This window comes from Quercus suber, unplaced genomic scaffold (assembly GCF_002906115.3).
Source record: "Quercus suber isolate HL8 unplaced genomic scaffold, Cork oak 2.0 scaffold_392, whole genome shotgun sequence".
Lineage (NCBI taxonomy): Eukaryota > Viridiplantae > Streptophyta > Magnoliopsida > Fagales > Fagaceae > Quercus > Quercus suber.
In genome coordinates, this window is record NW_027069844.1 from 480,514 (window position 1) to 501,156 (window position 20,643).

At 36.7% G+C, this 20,643-nt stretch overlaps 2 protein-coding genes across 2 annotated transcripts; one reads left to right on the forward strand and one right to left on the reverse strand.

Annotated features, from left to right (window-relative positions):
• The first annotated feature begins 4,752 nt into the window (after nt 1–4,752).
• LOC112012955 (uncharacterized) lies at nt 4,753–8,204 on the forward strand. Its single transcript, XM_024045328.2, has 7 exons — nt 4,753–5,003; nt 5,523–5,638; nt 5,740–5,858; nt 5,962–6,124; nt 6,214–6,440; nt 6,532–6,853; nt 6,937–8,204. The coding sequence occupies exons 1-7, from the start codon at nt 4,845–4,847 to the stop codon at nt 8,003–8,005; spliced, it is 2,175 nt and encodes a 724-aa protein (XP_023901096.2). The 5' UTR covers nt 4,753–4,844; the 3' UTR covers nt 8,006–8,204.
• Nucleotides 8,205–9,958: 1,754 nt separating this feature from the next.
• LOC112013068 (pentatricopeptide repeat-containing protein At1g15510, chloroplastic) lies at nt 9,959–13,344 on the reverse strand. The gene has a single exon (XM_024045462.2). It carries the CDS (start codon nt 13,119–13,121, stop codon nt 10,479–10,481), a length of 2,643 nt encoding a protein of 880 aa, XP_023901230.2. The 5' UTR covers nt 13,122–13,344; the 3' UTR covers nt 9,959–10,478.
• Between the last annotated feature and the right edge of the window lie 7,299 nt (nt 13,345–20,643).

The window sequence follows — 20,643 nt, forward strand, 5'->3', positions numbered from 1 at the left end:
TTATATGGAAAAGACCCCTAAACAATGCTGCCTTGGCTATCCCAACTCACAGAGAACTAGAGAGGATGTCTGATGGGACAAGCACTCAAGTAGTGGCTTGGATGATCAACAAATGGAGGCCAAGATTATTAAGAGGGGGATATATAATGTAAGAGGCCCCTAGAGGGAAAAAGAAGAGAAAAATCAAGAAAGAACATTGTAGCAATCAGGAACCAAACTTGTAATCAAACTTAAGAGTAATATATAAGAATCAGTCTCCTCGGACTCTACTGAGGACGTTTTTATTCAATTTAAACTTGTATAGCTCCAATCTTTTGTCATTAAGACCTACTTTACTTGTTGTCTGGCTAACTAAAGCCCAGTTTTCTAAACCCACCCTCTACAAATTCATTGTTTAGGGCTTTTTAGGCCTGGTCCATCCACCTTTTGGGCGTAGGAACTCAAATCTGGTCCTTACAAAATCTATTGGTGTATATTGTTCAAACAAATTAGAATCCTCATACAATTCTTCATTATACATATATTTTACATTGTAAAAGCAAAGTTTTTTTTTTTCAATATTGTACAACCAAAAAAATCCCTCCAATATCTCATTCATCTCATTTGTTGCTCCATCTAATTGATGCTTCTCACCTTGCTCATCTACAAAGTAATAATGATTTCCACTAATATTAAAAGGGAGATATCGATGAAGTGAGATAAGTTTGAGAATTTCGAGGGAGTTGTGGAAAGAAAATGGAAAACATACTTGATAAAGAGATAAAGAAGAAGAGATTAAAGAAATATAGTATTAGAATAAAAATTTATGAAAAGAAAAATAAACAATGTGCAAATAATAATTTCAACAATATCAAAGAAAATATACCTCTTTGAAAAGAAAGATGGTGATGAAGTGAGGAAAAAAAATCTGGAGATCAAAGGAACTTTGGAAAGAAACTAGAAAAAAGGCTTGAGAAAGAAAAAAAAAAGTGTGAGATTAGGAAAAATTTATGGAAACAAAAATATATAAACTAATAAATTTATAATTTCAACAATATCAAAGGAAACAATCTTTATAAAATTGGAGATGGTGATGAAGTGAGCAAAAAGTTGAGGTAGTATAAAAGCACGTGCAAAGAAACTGGGAAAAAAAAAGTACATGTGAGATATTTTTAAATAGAGATAGCATGTGTTTAAAGTAGGTAACCAAAACTTTTGGTGCTAAAAGCTTGCAGCCATTAGTTTTAGAAATTATAAAAAAAAACTTAATAAAAAAACAAAAATTTCAATATTAAAAAAGAAGTATTACGTCCACAATATTTTCACAACAAATTATAAGCGGTAAGAGGTTACTAACTCTTATTTGAAGCCACTACTTAAATTACTTTTTTATTCACCAATAATAGCCAGTAAAAACCTGACACTTTAAAATTTGTTATGAACATGTCGTAGACATAACATTTCATATAGAGAAATGATATGTCCACAACATTTTTATAACAAATCTTAAGTGGCAAGTCGTTACTAGTTGTTATTGTTGGGGTAAAAAAGTAATCTTAGTATTAGGTTCAAATTTGAACCAATAACAACTAACCACCTGTGATTTGTTGTAAAAATGTTGTGAACGTAGCATCTCTCTAAATGAGAAATGATATATCCACAACATTTTCACAACATTTTTACAACAAATTTTAAGTGGCAGATTGTTACTGGTTGTTATTTAAATAGAAAGTTAACTAATATTTAGGGAAAAAGTTTCTCGGGTAATTTTTTTTTTTTTTTTAATTTTGTTGCATTATAATTTTAACCTTTTTTTTTTTTTTAAGAATAAAGATTATCTAATTAGATTAGAGGTATTTTTGACATTTTTGAAAGCATAACTAACTTTTTGAATCCTTTTCATATATAGAGATTACAAATTTATAAATAAAATAAAAACCATGCAAAGCACGGGTTAACAACTAGTATATATAAAAGCAAACCTCATGTGAAAATGTATGAGATTCTACCAAGTAGTATATTGTATGATTTTTTTTCTTTTTTTTTTTATTTAGGCTCCACTTCATCTAAATTTAGCATTTATGTCAAATTATTAAGTAATGACAGATGCATTTATTCCAATGTATTAATAAAATTTGAAAAGTTGTATACATTGTATAACTTTAAATGTTTTAGATAGATATTAATGGATCTTTTTTCTTTTTTCTTTTTTTATACAAGATAGAAATTTTACTCTAGCACAATCTAAGTGTATATGTATGTGAAACTCCCTCTTGGTGACTTGAACTCCGGCCCTTACCTCCACACCCCACAAGCACTTATAATTATGGAGTGACTATTGCATCAAGGGTGTGCGGTGGTTTAATGGATCTAAAATGTCATGAGAAAGGTAGGAATTAGGAAAACTTTTTAATTTTCTGCATAAGACTAACTTCAATAGAGAAAAACACCGAGGAATCAACAGGTTTGTAGGTGATAATGTGAACTGTGATCTGGTGACAGTTCATTCATATGATATACGAAGAATCCCCTAAGTCTTATCCCACTCCCACAGATCCAACGTCCATGATACTTCATTCATATGATATACGAAGCACCACACTGATAAATGACAAGGTCATTCATAATACTTCATAATTTTGGACCTCCCATTAAGGGCACTTTCTACTTTTGACAGAGGTGACATTGATTTGATCCTCTGAAAAAATTAGTGTATCCCACTCTGAGCATGAAGCACACCCAATCTAATAAGCAAACCCAATTGCGGTTGGCCCATGAAGTACCCAACCATAATCTAATAAAGCTCAATTGAAAACCCAGCCTAAGAGAGCTCAAAGTCTCACAGTAATAATAGCCAATTTTGTGTTTTGGGGTCCCATGGAGGACCCAAATGATGAATTGTTCGAGGTATGCTTTAGTGCTAAAAGGGACTTTTAAGTAGCTTTATGTGTTCGTTAATTCCTAGTTCAAACTATTCAATGATATCAGATATTACTATTGCTTCTTTTGGATTTCAAATTGGGAAAGGTCTATAATGCAGTCAAACTAGGAACAACCTCGACCCCTCACTTTTACAGCCTTAAATACTATGTAGTAGTACTACTAACAGTGAATACAGCAAGAAAAAACTGATTTGAACTTTGAATATAGAACGGTCTAATCACTCATGGAAAAAATAGGGCCCTGGGAGGCTTGATTTAAAAGATCCAAGTCAATCATTAATTTGGCTTTATTTGTTAGAAAAACTTACATTGATTCTCTGCCAATATGTAAGACATGAGAGTCATCTCATAAGTATAAAGTGTAATAGCAATTCAACATTATTAAAGTACACCTATCAAAAAAGTAAAAAATTATTAAGGTACAAAAAAATCTGATTCAAGGATATGGGTGCACTATGCTTTCACGAATTGGTGCATTTGGTTGGATTTTACTAGTTTGGTTAAAGATTGGAGAAAGAAAAGGCAAAAAAAAGATTTAGAAAGAAAAACCCTTCCTATTCATTTTAAGTTAATGGTGAGGCATTGTGGTTTAAGAATGAAATTAGCACAATTATATATGACAAAATAGAGATTAACTAAGGCACCAATAGGAAAAGGTAATTTGGTCACATGACGTTTAAATGATAATAATTGCATTTCAAAATCATTGGTGAATCGGTAGAAACTATATATGTGCATATCTCCTTCTCCAAAAAATATTTATACGTGCACATCATGTAATTAATTAGTCTGTTAATACAAACTACTTAAAAGAAATGCAACATTTAAATTGGATGTTCTAAAAAATAATATTTTAACATACCAAAAAACTGTTTTATCTATTTTAACGTAATATTTGACAATACCCTTCACATTTTATCTCTTACTTTTAACAAATCACCCACTAAAATAACTTAAGTAAGATTAGCCTTTTATTAATAAAGATAAAAATAAAAATAAAAATAAAAAAACTTAGCCACGTATCCCCCTAAAAAAAAAAAAAAACTTAGCCACATATAAGCCAACCTGACGTTATAAAAGAAGGAAAAAAAAAATCAACTGCAAAAGATACATAAATGACGTGTGAGAGGGGAGAAGAAAAAGAAGAGAAAGAATAAAAAATAAAATAATAAATAAATAAGTAAAAGAAAAGCATTGAGCTACAAAGCATTTTTTTTTTTTTTTTTAAGTTTAACACATCCAATAGAGCATTTTTTTTTGGTATTTGATGTGATAAAGTGCTAAATTTTAGCATTTAGAACATTTACTATTAGTGCTCTAATAAAATTTTAAAATTTAAAAAAAAAAAAACCATAATTTTTAGATACCTATCTACAAAATATTAATTGCCCAAATCAAAAGTCCAAAGTCCAAGTGGTAAATTGATATTCATGTCAAAGTAGGAATGATAATTAATAAAAATTTAAAGGCCCTAATTTTAATGTCTTAGTTTTACTCTTATATATAAATATATATATATATATATCTTTTTTTTTTTTTTATAAAAGCCCTAATTTTAATGTCTTCTTTCTTTTTCCTTTTTCCTTTTTTTTTTTTTTTTTTTTTGAGAAGATTATATATACCTTATCTTAAGAAAAAGTTTAGAGAATATGTTCGTCCAAAAAATTTAAAGTAGAGATGAGACAATTTAATAAGATGATTGATTGAACGTGATGACCCACCCTATCTAGCCGTTGCACCCACTACCACCGTTTTGCCAACGTGGCACTTAAAATTTGAAATGACCAGCATTTAAAATCCAAATTCGACCGTTACTTCTTACTCCTACTCAAACCTCAGCCAAAAAAAAAAAAAAAAAAACACACGCACTCCACAGAAGAAGGAGAAGGAAAAATCTCAATCACCGAGCAAGAAACAATAACAATGGCTTTTGAGTGTGCATTCGCTGAAGAAGAAATGGCTGTCAACGACAGCGTGGGGTACCCGAAAGCCTACGCGAAACTCTGCCGTGACCGCCGTGTTAGTCCCTACAGCCACGGCCCTCCTTTCACTTACACACCTTACAGTCTGGAGGAAGATGAGGTAAACAAAACTGTACCCTTTATAGCCCTCTGGTTGTTTGCCTAGAAAACATAGGAAAATGAAAAATAAAAGTGAAGGAAATTAATTCTGGGTTTTATAATGTTTGCATCTTGGTTTCCAGAAAAGTAGGGAAAAGTCAGCATAAGCAAGCCAATAGGAGCTCTTAATGCTAAAATTTTTAATAATTATATGTAAAAATACAGAGAAGTTAACGGGGATTTTAAGTTCCCTTTGGTTGTCAAAAAAAATGTGAGAGTAATTTATCAGTTTTTTAGATCTGGATATGAGAAAATTATAATTCACAAGTTTCACTAAAAATTCAAACTTTTGAGGTCAGTAATGTTAAATCAATTATGGGCTTCGCATGAATTAAAGAATTTTGGATCAGAATTATTCAACGAGTAGTATCAGGGTATAGAATGTTGAATGAATTTTGGGTTTTGCAAGAAACTCGGTTTGTTTTTTCCCCTCAAATCTTATTTTGTGCTGTTTTTTGTGATATCTTTCTGGGGTTTTCAGGCTTTGAGAGTAAGGGATTTAGATCAGATGTTCCCAATCATCGATCCAAAAGCTAAACCAACTGTCAAGCCCAAGATTTTTGTCAGTCTCTTGTGGAAGCAGCTCAACCACCTAGGGTAAACACTTTGAATTTTGCTCCATAACTCTCGGATGTGAACAAATTTGCAAAAAATAAATCTTGGGGCCTCTGATATTTATAATTTTTCTTCAATTTTAGGAATGCTGGCTTTGATCCTGCTGTCATTCGAGTCGATCCATATGGCAATGTTCTATATTATCATGCTGATTCAGCGTCTCCTCTTGCTTGGGATATTGATCATTGGTTTCCTTGCTCAAGTATATAATTGATTACTCTCTCTCTCTCTCTCTCTCTCTCTCTCTCTCACAAACACACACACACACACACTCAAATTCATTGGTCTTTTTGCTGGAAATGCAGGGGGAGGGATAACTGTTCCAAGCAATCTGAGAATATTGCAGTGGCAAGTCTGCAAGAAGAAGCATAATAAGCTGGAATTTTTAGTCCCATGGTGGGAATTTCAACTGGGTATCTCTGTAAATCAGTTCTTGTCCTTTTTTGCCTCTAGAAACTCAGATTTCAGGTGGGTCTGTTTCATTATCTTCCTTTTTATGCATTTCTATTCAAAATAACAAAGGTGGTTAATGATGTTTCTTGTTTTTAATTTTTTAGGCACAGAGCATTCTCATTTTTGTTCTTTGAAGGTGAAAATGAAGAATTGAATGCTTCCCAGACAGTGGATTCACATTTGTTTCCACAACATTTTATGGACTCCAAAGAGCAAGTTGGCCTTGCTCCCGCTGCAGTTGTTGTATCCAGAAGAGAATCTTATGACACATCATCGGTTTTGAAATCATTGGATTACAATAGGCCGCTAAGGCTACAGTCTCCTGCAATTTGTAAGTAAAAGAATGTCAAATTAGTGAATTTTATTTGTACATGAAAAGCATTTCCGCACCTAACAAATCCATGTTAATTTGATTATGTTAGCTTCAAGGAAAATAAAGCCTAATGTCCTGAAAGAAAATGAGAATCCGGACTTTGTTACGAACCCCTACCAAGCAATTGTCATGGCTAGAGATTCCCTGAAACAAAGAGAAGAAACCGTAAAGATGCAGACAGAAATACAGAAACTAGATGATGAAGTAAATGAACTGAAGGAAAAGAATGAGGAGGAAAGGCTCACTATTCAAGACCTAGAATTGGTGCTTATAAAACGTAGGAGAAGGGCAGAAAAGTGCAGGCGACTAGCAGAGGCACAGCATTCATATAGGACTATGCTAGAGAAGATGATCAGAGATGCAATGCACCAGTAAGATTATTTGTATGAAATTTATTTGCTTCCAAATTCTCATAGATAGTTTACTGATAAGTTTCTGAACTGTTTTATTGTAGGAGTGTCATTTATAAGGAACAGTTGAGACTGAACCAGGCTGCAAGTAATGCACTCATGGCAAGACTTGAAGCACAGAAAGCAATTTGTGATGCATCGGAGAAAGATCTTCACAGGAAATATAAACAAAGAGACGAGATTGAGAAGCAGATTAGGCCTGAGTGGGAGCACGCAAGGAAGAGATCAAGAATGGATGATACCTTATTAGAGGAGAGGGACAGTAAAAATGTCCTTTATCTACCAGGAATCAAGCCAAGGACACCTTTACACAAAGAGCTGAGAGTGTTTCTAGAGGAGGAACAGAGGGCATCTCAAGCTGGTTTATCTTCTGGTGAAGAACAAAAGCACGAAGAAATTCAGGTGCAAGAGACCGAGGAGAATCCTGAGAAACATAACAGGTCCATTATTGCATTGGAGTATGAAACCCCACTAGAGGATAAACTTCAGAAACTTAACATTCAATTCACGGTTCCTCGAGAACCAGAAATAGAGGAAGATGAAGAGAGCAGGAAGCAGCGTGGCAAAGGGAATATAGAGAAATGGCTCCAAATGCTTTTAGAGAATACGAAAGAAGACCTGGAGACTCAAAATGCAAATGAAAATGAAAAGAGTGGGACTGATGAAATAATCAGAAATCTGAATCTGAAATACCCACAGGAGGAAAAGATTTCCAAAAGTCCAGAACATGAAGAAGAGGTTCATGAGGAGAAGCAAATTGCTGCAGAGAAGGGTGGTGTGAAAAGGGTAGAAGAAATCATTGAGATAGAAGCCAGAAAAACACAGAAAGAAGAGAGTGGTATTGGTGAAGTATTTGGAAGTTGTATTTTTGAAGGGAGGGAAAGAAAGGACCATAATGGAAAGGAAAGAAAGCTTGTCAGGTCTGAGAGTGCCAGGACCTTCCGGCGAATCCCATCTTCTCCATCTTTGATCTTGGGTATGAGAAAGGGAGTGGACTGCATAGGCAAGAAGCCTATGGTAAATGGTGATGATGATTTTGATGGCGACCAGGTTGGTGGGAACAGTTTCATCATGTCATCCATTAAGTCAATCAAGAAGGCAGTGAAAATATGAAACTCCCCTTGCCCTATGAATATGTAATGTCTTTTTCTTTGTTCTTTTTCTTTTTCTTGATTGTTTATTAAAAGAGTGTGCTAGCAGTCACTCCTTAAGCTGAATAATTGTGTGAAACTTAGGTATTCGATTGTTTTTAATGTGTATAATAATGGTTTTGCAAGATATATGTGATAACGACGGCTTGTTGTTCCCTCCCTATTCTGGTCAAGTACTGTGTAAACTTTTCAAAAGCATAAAACAGGTTTATAGTAAATTTTGGATTTGTGTATTGCAATTTCCTAGCTGCTAGATTTGCCCCAAATGTTCTTTCCTGGAAGCAGCAAGAAAATAAAAGAAACAAAATTATCCATGCTAAGAAGAATGACATCATACTTAAAAGAGATCAGTTTAGAATGACTTGGCGAACAAAATTGCATAAATAAATCATATGTAATGTAGGTGGAATGGAATCCAAAGATTTTACCCAAACAACAAAGAAAAGTTTTAATGTACTAGTGCTTTTGTACATTTTTTTTTTAATAATAAACGCTAAATTTTGTTGCAAATTCGCAACACACAAAAAAATTTAATAATAATTAATGGATGAATTTTACACAAAAGCCCAAATAGGCTTAATCCCAACAGATAAGAGAATACAGGGTTCTGCATCATACAGGCCAAAAAAAGCAGCACAGTCTACTTAATACAGCTGCAACACAGCCTAACATGACATATTACAATTCTTAGAGAGGGTAATTCCCCTTTTATACAATAGGACCCTCTTTAAAACAGAGTTCCCTGCCCATCTCTTTATCAAATAGGCACCCAGCAGAGAACAGAACAGTATCACTCTGTATCAAAACAGGCCAAAGCACATCAACAACAGCCTGCCCTATACAGATTCATCACTACTTAGCATGACATATAACATCACAGAAGGGTTAATACCCCAATTAAAACATAACACTCTGTTGATTACGGTATCCCCTTTCCAGCTTTGTCTAGTGCTCTTGTATATCAGCTACACTAAGATTTTATCCATTCGAGTATAGGACAAAAAATGGAAATAATTCAAACCAAGAATAAGGTAGGTGATGAGGAATTTAAAAAAGAAGGTGCTGTGATGGGTGCATAATGGGGCCTTTCTATCAATGATCTTTCTTATTGCATAAGCAGGGTTAGTAGTCGAAGTACTGCATACTCAAGAAAGCCAATAGACCTTGAATAGCCTATATGAAAGGACTTATTAAAGGAGTTGACTAAAGTATCAGATCTATACACACACACACACACAGCACTTTCACTTTCACTTTAAATAAATCTTATTAATTTGGCTAGTGCTCTTGTATATCGGCTACACTAATATTTTATCCATTCGAGTATAGGACAAAAAATGGAAATAATTCAAGCCAAGAATAAGGTAGGTGATGAGGAATTTAAAAAAGAAGGTGCTGTGACGGGTGCATAACGGAGCCTTTCTATTGATGATCTTTCTTATTGCATAAGCAATGGTTAGTTGTCGAAGTACTGCATACTCAAGAAAGCCAATAGACCTTGAATAGCCTATATGAAAGGACTTATTAAGAGGAGTTGAATAAAGTATCAGATCTCTAGATACACACACACACACACACACACACAGCACTTTCACTTTAAATAAATCTTATTAATCTGGTCTACCCGGTCAAATCAACTCTCCTGCTTATATATCCCATGCTCAGTGTCACTGATCTGTCTGGTGGGAGAGATCCACCAATTCCTTTGTTTCAATGTGTTCTATCTTCTCCTCAGGTGTAGTCTCCATTCAACAAATGATTTCCTCCCTGGAGTGAAGGTTATCTGTCTGGTCTATATGAGAAACAACAGGTTCTGAAAATCGTGAAGGAAAACATCTAAATAAACCATGTGTGCATTACAAGGAAGAGGCGTGAAGGCATGGAAAATCTATTCATTTTATTAAAAACAACAAAGAGAAGGTTCAATATTTTATAGCCTAACTTTCATAGGAATATACGATGACATGGATGTTACCTAGATGACAAAATTTGGAAGAAAGAATTATCTCAGTATTATACCACATACATTAATATTTACAAAAGCATACACTGTATAGGAAAACCCTGGATGGGTTTTTGGGGACCATTTACTAGGAACTTAGATAAATCAAATCCAGAGGAAATAAAACCACCGTATACATCAACCCTCATCAAGAAAACAATGCCTTGAGTAGGAGGTGATTCTGATGTCTTTTTCCCATCCTGGAAGAGCACGTTCTTCTCTCTCTAAGTCCACCATCATACTTGAAAATGATCAAGTTCCAAGTTTTTCTGCATGCAATTATCATGGTCAGTTCATTGCCAGGTTACATTCTGGTTCTAAGTGCCATTCCGTAATCCATAAACCCATTAAGCATTGTTGACTGCATATATGAACTTGTCATTCCTTTACTTTATCACAAGTCAACAAAAGGTTAGGAATTATTCCAGCAGTATTACATATTAGACTTTCCCCAGTAACCTACATCCCCACACGAACAGAGGCCATCCTTGAAATGGTGGAACTGTTGAGTATCCCTAACAGAAATCTCCCTGCGTACAACCTTAGTGATGAATTTTACAGTATTGTGACAACTTTGGCACATGAATAGATTCTTTGTCACCCATATGGGCATCCCTGGGGCGGTGTTAATAAGTGCATATGCAATGGCCAGTCTCTCACTGTGTCCACAAAAAATCTCAGCTTTTGAAGCTTCAACTTCACCCATAGAACTCTTTTCAGGCCCATTGAAACCAGCTGCCTTCATTTTCTCATAAAATCCCTCTAGAACTGCTTTTATTTCCATTATTTGAGGATGGAAATTATCACCACTAAGGAAAGCATGAACTTTTCCCTTTATTTCCACCCAACTGCACCCAGGATCCACAATGAGCCCTCTCTGTCTCATTGTCTTTCTGACTTTTGCAACTTCATCCCATTTTCCACTGTCAGCATAGAGATTACAAAGTAGAATATAATACCCAACACTTGTTGTATCCTTTTCAAAGATATGACGTGCGGCAAGTTCCCCAAGCTCAACTTGACGGAGGATCCTGCATGCATTTAACAAGGCTCCCCATATTGCTGGGTCAGGTTCTATAGGCATCTTCAGTATAAACTCATGAGCGTCCTCCAATTTCCCAGCACGGCCAAGCAAATCAACAACGCATGCATAATGCTTTTGGTTAGGGGTGATACAGTATTTATGTTGCATACTGTGAAAATACTCCAAACCTTCCGTCACCATACCAGATCTACTGCAAGCACACAATAGTGAAATAAATGTAATATCATCTGGATTTACGTTTGACCCCACCATTCTCTGGAATAGTTCCACAGCATGTGCTCCTTGCCCCCGCTCAGCATACCCCGTCAGCAGAATATTCCATGCTGCTACATCTTGTTTGTGTGTATTAAATTGATTCCATGCAGGTCTCATTCTTCCACACCTCACATACATGTCCAAAAGTGCATTTGGTAAAAAACCGTCCAACCCTACTCCAGTCCTTAATGCATGGGCATGAATCTCCTTTCCACACATCAAAGCTCCTATTCTAGCACATGCAGATAAAACAGAAATTAATGTAACAGAATTTGGTTTTAAACTGAGTTTCATTTGCCGAAAGAAGATCAAAGTCTCAAAGCTCCGATTGTTGATCCGAAGCCCAAGCATGATTGAAGTCCAAGATATCACGTTCTTTTCAGGAATAGAGTGGAAAACATCTAAAGCTTTGTCAATGCATTTACACTTGGAATACATGTCAATCAGCGTGTTAGCAACTAAAACGTATGACATGTGCCCTGTCCTGTTAGCAAGCTCATGAAGTTTAACACCCATATCCAAATGGCCTAAACAAGCACAAGCAGACAGAACACTGGATAGAGTGATCTCATCAGGAAGGACCCCCTCTAGCTCCATCAATTTATAAGTTTCCAAAGCTTTAGCAGGCAGTTTGTTATTCTCATAAGCTGAAATCATGGCCGTCCATGACACCACATCTTTATCTTCCATTCTAGAAAAAACTTTCTCCGCTTCATCCCAGTGCCCAACACTTGAGTACATCTGAATTAAAGAATTATACACTGAAACATCAGCCCCAAACTCTGTTCTGATCACATATCCATGAACTTGTTCCCCTAATCTCTCATCACCAAGAAGCTCACAAGCAGAGATCACACTAGTCATGGTCATCAAGTCTGGATTAACAGAAAGTTCACGCATAGAGAAAAACAATCTTAATCCTTCCAAACACTCTCCATTCTCAAAATACCCCGAAATCATTGCATTCCATGATATCCTATCTCTCCTTGGCATTCTATCAAACACTAACCGTGCACTTTGGACATCACCACATTTCACATACATGGTAATCAATGCATTCACCACATCCACATCTGACTCAAACCCAAATCTTAACACATGCACATGAATCTCCCTTCCCCTAACCAAGTCCGGTACACCACCACAAGTCCTCAAAACACAAGGAAAAGTATACACATCAGGCTTAATACCAACCCACAACATCCTATGATACAAATCCAATGCCTCGTCAAAAAACCCTGATTTTGCATACCCACCCACCAACACATTCCAAGAAAACACATCCCTCTCCTCCATCTTCCCAAACACATACCAAGCATTACCCAGATCACCAAACCTCACAAACATACTCAACAAAGCATTACCAAGCCTAACACTCAACCGTGAGGTTGAATTGGACACATAAGAGTACACTCTAGTCCCCTCATCATATGCTCTCTTCCACTCACATAACCTAAGCAAAGCAACATAAGCATCTTCCTCTACAAAAATTTGAAGCTCTTGCATTGAGTCTAAGTGCTTTAGAGCTTTTTCCAAGTTCCCAGCAAGACATAGCTCACATATATCTGAGTTTGGATTGTGGGTGGTGATAGAAGATGAGGATGAGGAAGTGTTGATGACTGAGAGTGAAAGTTCTTGTGTGTTTTTGAAGGAGAGGTGGTGGGTATGGAGGTTATGAGAGAAACTGAGGGCTTTGGGCTTGTGGGTTTGTGGAGTTTGGTGATGGGGATGGTCTGGGTGGAGAGAAATTGGAGAGGTTCTAGCAAAAGCAGCCATTTTTGGTTTTTGGAGGTGTAGAAGCAGAGCCAGAGCAATGAGAGCATGGTTTTTCAGGGGTTTTGGGTGAGGTTTAAGTTAACGGTAACCAAAGCTAATCTCTGGAAACTGCTTTTGTCTTTTTTCAGGTTTTGGTCCCATTACTGTTGAGCTTCGTTCTTAACCCACTATAATTGTCGTCTTATCCAAATGGCTGTCGGACTAATTTGGCTTCCATGTTTCTTTTTTTACTTTCCCTCGAGAAATTTTATTCCATGGTGCAATATATAGTTTTACTCCATTATAGTTTTTTATATTTAAAAAAAAAAAATTATAGTCAGACTATACATAAATAAAATAAAATAAAAACAAAATTAAAATATCCATAGCCATAGTAAATTTATGCACTCAAATCAATAAACAAATCTCAATATATTTTCTCTTTTTGAAAAATATATATTACAACTCATAATTGAGTACTTATTATTATTTTTTAAATATATCCTTATGGCCCTCACTAGCATAAGTATAACTTTATGCATAATGACAAACTAATTGGGTATTCTTTCTATTATGCAAAGATTTTTTATGTTTTATTTATTTTATAAAATATGAAATTTATAATTATGATAAATATTAATAAAAATTTATTTTAATTATATTTTTATATGAAATTATATATTCTATCATTATGATTGCGTTATATAGAAATATGTGTACCATTGTTAGCGAATTCCTCTCAAATTGAGATAGAAATATCATCCATTTAACATCAACACATGACACACATTTGGTATGACTCAAGAGGTAGCAGTACGATCTAGAGAGGAAGATGAGGAACTGGAAAGGAGCACTAAGAAGGTTAAGGAAAATCATTCCCAGGGAACGACGAGTCACCCCACTTCACCGAGAACTGAAAGGAGGGGAGGGGGATTTTCCTACAAGGAGAAACTTGGGGGGAGATACCGAGAGCTTTTGAACAAGCTTTTGCGTTTGAAAATGAGATGGAAACGGAAATAAAGTCAAACGATGAAACTTCAGATCTTAAGGCGAGTATTGCTACGGTGAACCTGTCAAGAGAAAGAAAGGCTAGCATCCAAGCCCATTGGTCTAATGCTCTGATTGTGAAGGTTATTGGGAAGACGGTGGGGTACTAGGTTATGTCGACAAGGCTTCTAAGTCTGTGGAAGCCTTCAGGCCGAATGGATTGCATTGATCTTGGTGAGGGAATTTTTCTTATTAGATTCTTGGCCAAAGAGGATTATGGTAGAGCTCTTAAAGACAATCCATGGTTTGTGAGTGGTCACTATTTATCCATGCAAAACTGGGAGGCCAATTTTAATCTTGCTAAGGAGAATGCAGCAACGATTGCAGCTTGGGTTCACCTACCAAATTTGACTATAGAGTACTATGAGCCATCTGTTTTGCAAGATATTGGTAAAGCCATAGGTCCGGTCTTGCAAATCGATATGCACACAGCAACTGAAACAAGGGGCAAGTTTGCAAGATTATGCATTCAAATCAGTTATGATAGGCCTTTGATCAAGCTCATAAAAATAGGGGGAATATCCCAACCTGTTCAGCACAAAGGGCTTAGCTCTCTTTGTTTCTCGTGTGGGCGTGTTGGACACGGAGGAAAATTGTCCTTACAGAGTAAAAACTTTGGAGTTGCCTGGTGGGGATGATGCCAATGGGGAAAATTTTGAGGGAAATGAGGCCACGCCTCATGACAAGAGCTGCCCAAAAAAATGATAACTTTGGGCCGTGGGTTTTGGTTGCACAAAAAAAAAAATTAGCAATGATGTTGGAAAGGTAAACACCCAACCTTCCTATTCTGGATATCAAGGCCCATCGAAAGCAGGGCCTAGTCAAACTTTGAGCCCAACACATCCAAAATTTGTTTATTCGGTGGCAGATAGAAGTGATGGGACTCGTGATCACATGACCCATACAGCTTTCAAGGGTCCTTTTGCAAATCACACTCCCCCTCTCAATGGTGTGATCAGTCTAGACTGGCACAACACCATGCGCCAAGCAAAGGTCACTATCGAGGGCAGAAAAGTAAGCAAAAAACCCGGTTTTCTGCTAGGGCTAAAGACAGACTAATGAGCTCGTCTGACAAAGAGAAGGGTATCCTAAGAGCTTATTGGACTGACAGCAAGTCCAAGATGTCGATGACGGAATGGAGAATTTCTGATCAGGCTCAACAAGAATTTCATGCGTTCATTGCTAAGGGCTCTAAAAATCCAATCAAATCTAGTGGATTTGAAAACGGAACTCATTTTGGCAAGGTAGAGATGTCGTCTTCACCAACAAAAAGTTCGTTGCAAGCCTTTAAGCTTCAAGTTCAAGCCCAAAGTGGGGATTTGGCTAGTGCACAGTCTGACACTGCTGTGAATATCTCAAGGGCTTCTTTGAAAAGAATAGATCCAACTTTGAGAGCTAAACCGGAAGCCAGGCAGAACAATGAAGAAGATGATTCTCTTCATTCTGATGATAGTGAAGATCAAGTGCAGGCTGACAGTAGGAATGGCCAAGGTGGTGATAATATGCGCTGTGATGAGGGAAGTGATTCACACCTTCTCTGAATTTTTTTTTTACCTATTTATTTATTATAAATGAATATTGTTAGTTGGAATTTTCGGGGTGCTCATAACCCCTTATTTAATAATTCTGTTCGTGATTTAGTTCATATTTTATCCCCTGCTGTTTTGATTATAACTAAAACCAAGGTTAGTGGTACCACAGCCAAGAATATCACTAATCGATTACCTTTTGATGGAGCCATTCATGCTAATAATATCTGTTTGATTGGAGGATTGTGGGTTCTCTGGGATTCAAGCCAGGCTGAAGTGATTAAGTTATCTTCTACCGAACAGGATATTCATACCATTGTCAAGGATTTGTCTCTTGGTATTTCCTGGCTTCTCTTAGCTATATATGCTAGCACCAGATATGCTGAAAGGAAGCTGTTGTGGGAAAATCTTTCCACTATTACTGGGCTACACTCCTTGCCCTGGGTTATTGCTAGTGACTTCAACGAAGTGCTAGATGGTGAGGATAAATTTTGGGGTAGAAGAGTGAATGTAAGCAAAGCTATGAAGTTTTAGGAGTGCTTAAATTACTGTAGAATGATTGATCTTGGATTCTCCAGACCAAGATTCACCTAGTCTAACCTTCACCCACTCTCTCAGTTAGTTCAGGAGCGAATTGATAGAGTGTTTGTGAATACTAAATGGAATAACTTCTATCCGAAAGTGAGTGTTACTCACTTGGAGAGGGCTCATTCGGACCATTGTACCATTGTTCTTAGGTTGAATTATGAAGCTAGAGTGCAATTTCCCCGGCCATTTAGATTCCAACCAATGTGGTTGTCTGATCCTTCATTTCCTACTGTGGTAAAGGCAACGTGAAGTGCTTCTAATAGCTTCGATGTTGCGGTGACAAACTTTGCAGCTAAGGCAAAAGAGTGGAATAAGAATCATTTTGGCAACATATTCCACAGGAAGCGAAGACTTGGTGCTAGGCTTAAAGGCATTTAGTCTGCACTTGCAGATAGGCCTAGTAGCTCCCTCATTGAGCTTGAGAGGGGTTTAAGGGTTGAATATGCAGAGGTATTGCGCCTTGAAGAAGAATTTTGGAGTATGAAGTCGCACATCACGTGGATTATTAATGGAAATAGAAACACGACTTTTCTTTCACACGTCGGCCCTTATCCGTAGAAAAAGAAATAAGATTACCTGCATTAAGGATCGAATGGGGAATTGGCTGAATGGAGATTCTGTAATTGCTGAGCTCATAAGGTAGGGATTTATTGATCTATTCTCCTCATCGCGAGTTAGTGTGCCTATTGAAGATTGGGTTCCCCTTTGCTGGCATCACAGATTGGGTAGTGAGGATAAAGGCAAATTAGAAGTTCCGGTGATGGACGATGAGATTTTTTATGCTCTTAAAACCTTCAAGCCTTATAAGGCACCTAGTCCGGATAGGCTTCATGCGGGTTTCTTCCAGTGTTTCTGGCTTGTTGTTGGGAATTCTGTCAAAGTTGAGGTAAAATCTATTTTCTCCTCTAGGGTTATGCCAAAGTATCTAAATAAAACTTTTATTACACTGATCCCGAAGTGCAAGATTCCTCAGTCTCTATATAATTTTCGACCTATTAGTCTCTGCAATTCAGTCTACAAGCTTGTCACCAAAATTATTGTTGGCCGTTTAAGACATCTGCTGCCTTCTCTGGGCTCTCCCCTCCAAACTGCGTTTATGCCTGGCAGAAAAGGGGTAGACAATGCAATATTAGTCCAGGAGATAGTGCATTCCATGTCAATGAGGAAAGGTAGGACAGGGTTGATGGCAATAAAAATTGATTTGGAAAAGGCTTACGATCGCCTCAAATGGAGCTTTATTCGAGATGTATTGAAGTTGTTCAACTTTCCTAATCATTTGATCTCTCTTATTATGAGTTGTGTGTCCACCTCCTCTATTTCTGTGCTAGTTAACGGTGGAGGGCTTGACTATTTTCAGCCTTCTAGGAGAATTTGCCAAGAGGACCCCTTATCCCCTTACCTGTTTATTTTGTGTATGGAAGTACTAGTTACGCTAATTACTGATAAGTGTGAACCCAAGCTTTGGGACCATGTTAAAGCTGGTATAGCATTCTCTCATCTTTTCTTTGCAGATGATTTGGTTCTTTTTGCTAAGGCTCATCGGAAAAATTGTATTGCCTTAAAAGATGCCATTGAGACATTCTGTGTGCTTTCTGGGCAAAAGGTGAGTGATGAAAAATCTCTTGTTTTATTTTCCCCGAATGTCTCTATAGATGATCATGAGGAATTATGTAGCACACTGGGGTACCTGTCTACACCAACTCTAGGGAAGTATTTAGGATTTCCCATCAAGCATACCTCGGAACCTCATGATTTTGGTTTTGTCATTGAACGGGTCCAAAGCCGTCTCGCTGGTTGGAAATCCCATTTGCTTTCATTTGTAGGAAGGCTTATGCTCACACAAGCTGTCACTGCGGCCATCCCTAGTTATACCATGCAGTCCTCTATCCTCCCCCCAAAAATTATCAAGTGTGTAGACGAGCTTAATCAAGATTTCTTCTAGGGGTCTACTAAAAATAAAAAGAAAATCCATATGATGAGCTAGAAGAAGGTTACGAAGCCCAAGATGGGGGTCTTGGATTGCACGCAGCCAAGGAAAAGAATACTGCCTTGCTTGCTAAACTGAATTGGCGTATGCACCGTGAAAAAGAATCGCTATGGGCTCGGGTGTTGACTCATAAATTCATTAATCATAGGAGTTATGTTGGGAACCGGACCAGTGTGGGAAGAATTAAAGGCTGCTCTTCTATGTGGAAAGCTATTAAGGAAGGGGAATCTGTTTTTAACAAAGGCACCAAGTGGATTGCTGGTCGTGAGAGCAATTTATCCTTTTGGAATGATAAGTGGCTCAATCAAGGGACTTTGTGAGAGCTTATTGCCAGGCCTTTTAATAGAGAGGAAGAAAACCTTCAGCTCAAAGATGTCTGTAAACATGGCCAATGGGACTTAGGGTGTATCTCCTTCGACTTTCCTTCAATTCTAATGCAAGATATTAAAGTAAATCCTATGCCCCTCATGACTGTTAACTTATACCGCATCTCTTGGTTTTTGTCCCCAAGTGGAGAATTTGTCTTAAAAGATGCATATAAGCTTGCATGTACTAAAGATGGTAGCCATACCTTTAATCTTGACATTGGTAGTTGAGTTTGGAAGACTTCTACACTTCCAAAAATTAGGTGCTTTCTTTGGCAATGTTGCCACCTAAGTATCCCTGTAAGAGAAACTCCTACATCTAGAGGTATGAACATCTCCCATCTCTGTCCTCTCTGCAATAATGAAGCTAAATTAATTATCCATATGTTAAGAGATTGCCTTTTGGCCCATCAGGTTTGGGATTCTCTTCTTCCTCCTTATGTATTAAATTCTTTTTATGGCTCATCCTTGGTGAACTGGTGACGTTCCAATTATAACTCTAATGTTTCCTCTCATTTGGGAATTTCCTGGGATGTTATGTTTCCTTTTGGTGTTTAGAGTATTTGGTTACACAGGAATAAGGTTGTCTTCAAAGGCAACAATCCCCCAAAGCTGAACAGTTACGAAGTGATCACTAAGGTAGCCGGGTTGCTTTCTTGGGTGTGAATGGGAGGAATGTTAGAGTGAAAACTATTGTTCAGGTGCGTTGGACATCACCCTTGGTGCAATGGGTTAAACTCAATTTGAATGGATCTTCAATGGGTAACTCGGGGCATGCGGGTGGAGGAGGCATCATTAGGAATGCAGAGGGTAAGTGGATCAATGGGTATGCGAGAGCTATTGGAAATACGACTAGCGTTGCTGTTGAATTGTGGGTGTTGAGAGATGGAGTTCAATTATGTTTAGAGCTGAATCTTCTCGCGGTGATAATTGAATTGGCTGCGATGCTGGTAATTAATCTGCTAAGGAGTACGAACCACAACCCAAATGGAAATAACAATCTTGTTGCTAATTGCAGAGAAGGTATGGCTAGAATCCCAAGAGTTCAAATCCAACATTGTTATAGAGAAGCTAACAAATGTGCAAATGCACTAGCTAGGAGGGGTGCGCTGCTCCCTTGTAATTTTCTTGTTTTTGATTCTCCCCCAATAGACGTTGCTCTGTTGTTGAGTCTAGATGATGATGGGTTTTTGTATGAGAGGAGTGTTGCTCCTACTTCAGTTGTTTAGTTTATAAAACTTTCCTTTTCACCAAAAAAATGTGTACTATTGTTTAAAGAAGATATAATATGCAAATATGCTAAAATGTTTAGATCTAGAAAAAGAATTTCAAAACCCAATTAAAAATATCATGTGCAAAAATACTAATGGAGTATCTATTATAATAATTATGTGCAAAATTGTGAAGCATCCAAAGCTTATGTGATGTGACACAATAAGAAAAGGTCAACGAAAGTCAAAATATTTTGGTGTGTGTATATATATATATATATTATAGAAAACACCCTAAAAAAACATGGACATACTCTCTCCCATGTATTATACAAGGACTTATTCTATAATAAGTATCACCTATAAAAGGAGGTGGTATCTCTTGTTTTTTTATATATATGCAACAAGCCTCATAAAATATGGTCTTCCCCAGTATGTGGAATCTACCTACTATGAGAAATTCGCTATATGTAACAAAAACAAAAAATAATTATTGCTATAAAAGAGCATGTACTCAGTAATAAGCATCACCTATTTGCTTATATAAACAATAAATTTTTTTCTGTTTTCTTTTTTCTTTTTCTTTTTCTTTTTTTATCAATAATCAATGTTGTCTAATGAAATTTCAAACTCTTTGTGTGTATATTGATGGAGATCAACACAAGTATTACTCGTTCTTGTGTCATCGTCCAAAGCACAGCCAAAATTATATCAACTCATCCAATAATACTTGTCCATTGATGATTGGGTTATATAGCGAAGGGAGTTCTTTATAGACAAGATGATCTATAGATGACAAGTACATGGACAACCAAA